Source organism: Nicotiana attenuata, chromosome 7 (genome assembly GCF_001879085.1).
Source record: "Nicotiana attenuata strain UT chromosome 7, NIATTr2, whole genome shotgun sequence".
In the NCBI taxonomy this organism is placed as follows: domain Eukaryota; kingdom Viridiplantae; phylum Streptophyta; class Magnoliopsida; order Solanales; family Solanaceae; genus Nicotiana; species Nicotiana attenuata.
The window spans coordinates 23,754,939-23,762,840 of record NC_031995.1 but is presented as its reverse complement, the minus strand read 5'-3'; the positions used below and the strand labels follow the sequence as shown (position 1 = coordinate 23,762,840).

At 38.1% G+C, this 7,902-nt stretch overlaps 2 protein-coding genes across 3 annotated transcripts; one reads left to right on the top strand and one right to left on the bottom strand.

Annotated features, from left to right (window-relative positions):
• Positions 237-1,939, top strand: LOC109228806. The gene is made up of 2 exons (XM_019394013.1): positions 237-548; positions 1,437-1,939. Exons 1-2 carry the CDS (start codon positions 298-300, stop codon positions 1,675-1,677), a joined length of 492 nt encoding a protein of 163 aa, XP_019249558.1. The 5' UTR covers positions 237-297; the 3' UTR covers positions 1,678-1,939.
• Positions 2,047-4,424, bottom strand: LOC109228807 (uncharacterized protein At5g64816). 2 transcript variants are annotated; one of them, XM_019394015.1, is made up of 2 exons: positions 4,312-4,424; positions 2,047-2,747 (listed from the first exon to the last, which is right to left on the bottom strand). In XM_019394015.1, the coding sequence occupies exon 2, from the start codon at positions 2,704-2,706 to the stop codon at positions 2,326-2,328; it is 381 nt and encodes a 126-aa protein (XP_019249560.1). In that variant the 5' UTR covers positions 2,707-2,747; positions 4,312-4,424; the 3' UTR covers positions 2,047-2,325. The 2 variants fall into 2 exon arrangements, with proteins under 2 accessions (XP_019249560.1, XP_019249559.1); XM_019394014.1 differs by having other exon boundaries at positions 2,047-2,744; positions 4,312-4,422.

Here is a 7,902-nt window from a genome sequence, read left to right as displayed (position 1 = left end):
ATATATATATATTTGTTAATTATTTGGAAAACATGTGTAGAAAAAATAAATTAAATAAGTAGAATGAAAAACTGTTTGCTATTTTTGCTACTCTTTCTCGTTTGGGAACTATTGACAAATGTGCGAACGTGAGTACTAATCCATGTATGAACCCCTCATTTTCCTTTCTTGTAGAATCTCCATTACTTCCGCACACCTAATTACCTACAAAAACTCCATATCTCCATTAACTCAATAACCACTTCACCTTCAAAAAGTTTTCATCTTTTCCAAATTGGGGAAACAACTAAAAAAAACATGGAATTTTTAAGAAAACTAAGTGTAGTTAAACTTTTTTGTCTTATCATATTTTCCTTTGGAATTATTCACACAGCTAGTGATGCTGCTCATTATCAGAACAACATCAAAGATAAGCAAAACGATCAATCTCCCACACAGATGCTAGAAGAAGCCTACTCTATGTTGGTCACATCTTCTTGGCGTTCTTGGGATATGGTTAAGTCTTATATCAATCAACTCCAGCTTAAGTATTTTCCTCCAAATGTAGAGTAAGTTCTACTCTCCATTTCTCTTTCTTTCTTTTCTTTGGTACATTTGAATGATTTAGTTGTTCTTTTATGGTTGCGTTGGAGCAATCATAAAAGTTGTCTCTGTATGACGACCTATAGATCATGAGTTTGAGCCGTAGAATCAGCCACTGATCCTTGCATTAGTGTAGGCTGCCTACGTTACACCCATTGGAGTGCAGCCGTTCCCCGGACCCTATATGAATACGGGATACTTTGTGCACCGAACTGCCCTTTTTTAGTTGTTCTTTTATGGTACGTGGTAGTTCTCTATATTTTGCAGGACCAACAGGTTTGTGAACGTTAATGATCATTTTATGCAACAAGTTTAGGGAAAGGTCAAACCAACCCTGTTGAGAGAGTACAATAGAGAACCTGAAATAAGATGCGAACAATCAGTCAAATCCCTAGATAATCCGATTTCTTATATTGATACATGCATGTTTCATCTTCTGCGGTATACTTAGTTCCATTGGATGACTATAATTGTAGTTGGTGAACCTAATGTTTAGGAAGAATGCATCATGCTCTACTCTCAGGATTTGTTCACTAGTCATGTACATGAGCCTTATAGCGCCAGGTTCATCTTAATCTTGTACTTTCGATAGGGTACATAAATTTATGCATAAAAACTGACAAAAAATTGCAACAAATAGTAAGTCTGATCCCATAATTTTAAAAATATAATAGGTTCAACGCTAAACACATTTAAGGATGAATGTATAGAGTTTAAATTTTGGATCCGCCTCTGGTAACTCTACCTTGACGGGGTTGTACTCCTTTTCTGTTCCTTTTTTCATGGTACGACGCCAAAGTAGTTATTTTGAAAATGATAGCAGAAGTTAATCTTTTTGAAATAAAAATGGACAGTTTTAGGAGCAGGGATGATGGCAAGGTTAATGGAGGTGCTGGAGAGAGGATGAAGGAGGCTACTCAGAAGAGCTTTGAAAAGAGCAAAGAGACAGTAGAAGAAACCGCGAAATCGGCTGCTGAGATGATGGAGCAGAAAGTGCAGAAAACAGCTGAGAAAGTGAAGGATACTGTATCTGGAGAAGAGAAAAAAGCTGAGAAAATAAAGAATACTGTCTCTTCTGGACATGATGAGCTCTAAAAATTATGTACCAAGAAAACAGAGAAAACCCTAGCTTTTCCTCCTTTCACTTCTGTAGTGTAATATCTTGACTTTTTTTTTCTTTCTAGATCTTTTATAGCATCATAAGTTTGTCAATTTGTCTACATTTCAATTTTGATTACTGTAAAAGTTCACAAGAATTAGGGATAACTGATTAGACTTTGATTATCAATTGTGACCATATCATGAATCCTGATCCACGACATCAATTTGGATTACACTGGGTTTGTTGTTGTTGTTGTATCGTGAATCCTGATCCACACACTCCAGAATCCTTATGGAAACTCCATAGAGGTGGTGTTCATTTTGCAACTGTTGTTTCTATTGTTTATTTTTCATGCATTGAAGTTAACAACTATTCCAGTTTGATATCCAGAAAACCAGAAATAAACTACATCAGCACTTTGACATTACAATGGCTGAAAGTCGACCAATATAACACCATAACTGGCAATATCTGAACTATAGGTACAAGCTGACAAACCATTGATCTAAAAGTGACATAAGTTGGAGTAACAAAGTTGAGAAGACATGCAAAATAGAAAGCATACCGTTTGACCATCAAGCTTGAGAATGGTGCTTTAACAAGTTTGGCAAAGAAATCATAATGTAGAAGCAGGTACACTATTATGAAGAGAAAGAAGAGGAAAGTTTGAGGCATTCACTTTGACATCTTCTGAGGCAGACGTCATTCCAGTTTGGGACTTGATGCTGGTTAACACAGACAGTGCGAGCACAGGCATCGGAGCAAGCATCAAGTTCTGATACGCCACATACGGTAACGCAAGTGTCGGGGATTGGATCCTTGGAAAATGCACCCACCTTCTTCAACATTCTCTTTGATGTACAGACTCTCTCGCACACGAAAATATCATCAGTACTCTTCTCCCTGCCCCTTGCACTCTTGATTCTCTGCTCCTCGGCATGATTTCTCCTAATTCTGTAAGCTTGACCAGCTACAATGGCAGGAATAGCAGCCCCCAACAAGGACCACCATACCTCAACCATCAGGGCTAGGGCTACGAAATTGTTCGCCTTCTTACTCCCTGCTTTGTGGTTAACATTTTACAATAAGAACGTAAGACTTCTTAACCACCACTCTTCTCAAACACAAAATAACAGAACTAAAATACTTGAAATGTGGAGTATTTAATAGATGCAAAATACCATGCCCAACCCCCCCCCCCCCCCCACCCCACACACAAAAAAAAAAAACGACTGCACCAAGGGAAATAAAATGGTAATAGGGAAAACAGTCACACAATTGTTTGAATATGATGCTTAATCGAATCGACATTATGATGAAATGAGTCCTCAGTGAGAAGAATACAAGGCTGAGATTCATGACAACAAATGTTCGTTGTTTAGTTTATCTGCAAGGTTCAGCTGATTGTATAAGCATTATCTGGTATGATTCTGCCAATAGCTAAGGGATAGAGCATTAATAGCACGGAATACGTCTTATAAGTGGGGTGTCAATGTCATCTTCATTTAGAGTGACAACGAACGCCACAACAATTTATCTCAAAGTATATCCGTGTCAATTAACCACAATAGCATCACTAGATTGAATCTAGGAATCAAAACAGGAAAAGGAAACCATTTCAATTTGGAGATACTATCTCCATCTTTTCCTATTGTTGTATCTCAGAACACAGATTAAAAAAAAAGGATTATGAAGCACGAATAAGTTTCAAGTCCATTGTTAATAGCTCGTCGATGAAATCACTCACCTACCATTCATCCCTCAAAGAAAAGAAAAGATCTTTCTTCACTCAACATGCTAATCCTCCCCCAATCCACCTCCCCACCCCCCGACCCCAAAAAAAAAGGCTCGAAATTGGAAACTTCTACTATTGCCAACTCTAAAACAACAACAAACCAGTATAATCTCACACGTGGGGTCTAAGGATGGCGGTGTGTATGCATACCTTACCCCTAAATTGAGAGTAGAGAGGCTGTTTCTAATAGACTGCCACCGGGGGCTCGAACCCCCGACCACAAGGTTAAGAGCCTTGCGCTCGACTATTTCCAACTCTAAGTACAGAAAATTAATCCTATCAGTAAAAACTCAAACTACCAGGTTTTCCTTTATCAGCAGCGTTTCTTAGCAATACGATATCTAATCGTTTCCTCAGTCTCTTTTTTTTTTTTAAAAAAAAAATTAATCAGCAAAACCAAAAACAGTACAATGTTAAAAATACAGAATATTTTAAGAGCGGAAATTTTCTCCTGTCCTCACCTTGAACGTCCTAAATTGAACATTATGTGGTCAAAGAAATGGGAAAAATGCAAGAATAGCCTCCACGAAAGAAAGATGGAAAGTCTTCTGAAAAAACAAAATTAAAACTTAAAAACACGAAACTACACTATAACCATTACTATAGTAACTTGCTTTGGTTGAAAATTATTGATTTAGCCCCTTAATTTAATTGTGAAATTAGTCATTGGGGTCGGGGCTAAACTGCAAGACATATATAATCCTACAACAAAACTAACAGCTCAAAGAGGCAGCAAAAACATTAAAAGAAGAAACCAATGAAATCAAACAAGAGATGCCGAAACAACCCCAAAAAAAGGGGCATAAATACTATGTAAAGCAAAATTTCTTACCTTAAAATCGACTAAGCGAAGTAGAATGAGAAGTGTCCAGAGCAGAGCAAGTGGATTGTGAAGGATTTATTTAAAGGAGAAAGAGTTTTAAGGGTTTTCTGTTTTGCTTTTTCGCTTCTTGTACTTTATTTATTATAAAAAAAATAATAAAAAAGTTTCTCCCACATTCCTTTCCTTTGCTAAAATTGCTGAATTAGGAAATTAGGTATTGCAAATTTAAGATCTTTTTTTAATTCTCCCAGAAACTCCCACTTTACTCCCTTAATAATTTGAATCTATGTCAAGATTTTAAGATCTAATCCATTAGTTATGAAAAGTTTATTACTCCCTCCGGTCCACAATAAGTGATCAATTTATTTTTTTATTTTGGTCCAATAAAAGTGTTCATTTATATAATCAAGAAAAAATTCCATTTGTTTTTCCAAAATTACCGTATGTACGTATCCCTAAAAATTTTTTTACTCATCACATTAGCTATGCTGCAACATTTAATTAAGGCCAGCTTAGTCAAACTAACTATTTTTGTCTAGAATTTTTTTATTTCCTTAATGGGACTGTCCAAAGCAAATTGGTCACTTATTTTGGATCGAATGGAGTATTAAAAGTAGAAGTTAAAATTTCTTTCTCTTTTTCCTTTTCTTTCAAAAAATCTTTTGGAAAGCGGAGGGTGTGAAAGTCGTGGATTAACATAATAGGTAATTAGTCGAGCATTTTTCTTTTTCATGCTTTTATTTGTTTTCCATACTTGTAGATCTAGTATTACTCTCTATTCCATATTTTTAGAGTTATATTACTACCTATTATTTGTTTTGCTCAGTTATTTTATTTTTTGGTTATTGTTATTCCTTCTCTTTCTATAGCTTTTTCATTACCGTATCTCTTTTTCAAAATTGCTACGTCTGTACTTTCTTCTTCCGTCACGTACACACTATCTTTCTTAGATCCCACTTATAAAAATATAGTTAATATGTTGTTATTGTTATGGAGCTATAGTTACTTCGGAAAAGGGGAAGTGAAAATAAAAGAGAGAACCTTACCCTTTATCTGAGTGAATGTAAGGTAAAGTTTCAATCTTTAACAGCAGAATAAGTTTGCGCGTTTAAATTTTTGATTTTACGTGCACTTCGAGTAATTTATCAAATTGTATGTTTTACTCGCAAGCACAAAATGCCAAAGTAATATGTCCACCAAAATTTGATAAATCTTCACTTAACTAAAATCAGGTGGCATGTAAAATTTATATCTATATCTATATTATATTAAAAGCACGAAGGCCTTTAGCGAAATGTCGTTCGCCTTTTTTATCGCTCTAAAAATAAACTTCACACTAGATAAAATAGTCATTTTATTATTTTTCTACTATTTAGGAATAGTCACTTATTTAAGTCAATAATATTTAGAAATAGTTATTTAATTATATTTAGAATAATCATTTAATTAGGATTCTACAATCAACTAAAATTTTAGTTATTAGATCTTTCCTTATTTAAAGTAGTTTAAACTTTTTACAATAAACAACAACAACATACCTAGTATTATCCACACCGTGGGGTCTGGGGAGGGTAGTGTGTACGCAGACATTACCCTTACCTGTAAGGATAGAGAGGTTGTTTCCAATAGACCCTCGGCTCAGGAAAGCATAAGCACCACAATAATGAAAATATAGACAAGAAGGGATAGTACCAAAAGGCCATATAAAAGTAGAATAAAAACAACAAGATAGTAAGGTGATCAATAATGAAAGAAAATAACGGTTAGTCATACAAACTTACTACCAACCAAAAGCGAGATTCTGCGTCAATACTACTGTTATGAACACTCTAGACTACCTACTCTACTACCCTAATTCCCGACCTCCATACCTTCCTATCAAGGGCCATGTCCTCGGTCAGCTGAAGTTGCGTCATGTCTTGCCTAATCACCTCTCCCCACCTCTTCTTAGGCCTACCTCTACCTCTTCGTAGACCCTCCAATGTCAACCTCTCACACCTCCTCACCGGGGCTTCTGTGCTCCTCCTCGTCACGTGACCAAACCACCTAAGCCGCGCTTCCCGCATCTTGTCCTCAATAGAGGCCACACCCACCTTGTCGCGAATAACCTCATTTCTAATCCTATCTAACCTTGTGTGACCGCACATCCATCTCAACATCCTCATCTCTGCTACCTTCATCTTCTTGACATGAGCGATCTTGGCTGGCCAACACTCAGCCCCATACAACATCGTTGGTCTGACTACCACTCTGTAGAACTTACCCTTAAGTTTCGGTGGCACCTTCTTGTCACGCAAAACACCGAAAGCGAGTCTCTATTTCATCCATCCCGCCCCAATACGATGTGTGATATCATCTCAATCTCCCCATCCCCCTGAATAATAGATCCAAGCTACTTAAAACTCCCTCTCCTAGGGATGACCTGCGAGTCCAGCCTCACCTCCCCTTCCCCTCTTTGAGTCTCGCAACTGAACTTACACTCCAAGTATTCTGTCTTGGTCCTGCTCAACATGAAACCTTTAGATTCTAGGGTCTGCCTCCATACTTCTATTGCGCGTTCACACCTCGTCGATCAATAAAATATCATGTGAAAATAGCATACACCACGGCACCTCCCCTTGGATGTGGCGCATCAGTACGTCCATCACCAGAGCAAATAAAAAAGGGCTGAGTGCCGACCCCTGATGCAACTCCATCATAACCGAGAAATGGTCTGAGTCCCCATATACCATCCTCACTCGAGTCTTTACTCCATCATACATGTCCTTAATCAACCTAACGTAGGCAACAGGTACACCTCTAGCCTCCAAACATCGCCACAAAACATCCCTCGGAACTTTATCGTATGCCTTTTCTAAGTCGATGAACACCATATGCAAGTCCTTCTTTCTCTCCCTATACTGCTCCATCAATCTCCTAATAAGGTGGATGGCTTCTGTTGTCGAACGCCCCGGCATAAACCCAAACTGGTTCTCGAAAATAGACACACTCCTTCTCACCCTTAGCTCTACCACTCTCTCCCAGACTTTCATAGTATGGCTAAGCAGCTTGATACCCCGATAGTTATTATAATTTTGGATATCACCCTTATTCTTGTATACACGAACCATCGTGCTCCACCTCTACTCTTCAGGCATCTTCTTCGTTCTAAAAATGACATTAAATAACCCAGTGAGTCACTCCAAGCCTGCCTTGCCCGCACTCTTCCAAAACTCCAGTGGAATTTCATCTGGTCCGGTCGCTTTGCATCTGCTCATCTTACGCATATCCCCCTCAACATCATCAACTCTAATCCGCCTACAATACCCAAAGTCACAGCGACTCCCGGAGTGTTCTAAATCACCCAGTACAATGCTCCTGTCCCCCTCCTTGTTCAAGAGATTGTGGAAGTAGGTCTGCCATCTTCGACGAATAAGCCCCTCATCCAACAAAACTCTACCTTCTTCGTCTATGATGCACTTCACTTGGTCCAAGTCACGTGCCTCCCTTTTTTGCGTTTTGGCTAACCTTTACAACCTCTTATCCCCACCTCGGCCCTCGAGTTCCTCATACAAACGACTAAAAGTTGCAGTCTTGGCCGCCGTAACTGCTAGCTTTGCC

Coding starts and splice junctions, on each gene's coding strand:
- LOC109228806 (XM_019394013.1), top strand. CDS start 298: ATGGAATTTTTAAGAAAACTAAGTGTAGTTAAACTTTTTTGTCTTATC. Junction 549..1,436: donor TATTTTCCTCCAAATGTAGA/GTAAGTTCTACT, acceptor AAAAATGGACAG/TTTTAGGAGCAGGGATGATG.
- LOC109228807 (XM_019394015.1), bottom strand. CDS start 2,706: ATGGTTGAGGTATGGTGGTCCTTGTTGGGGGCTGCTATTCCTGCCATT.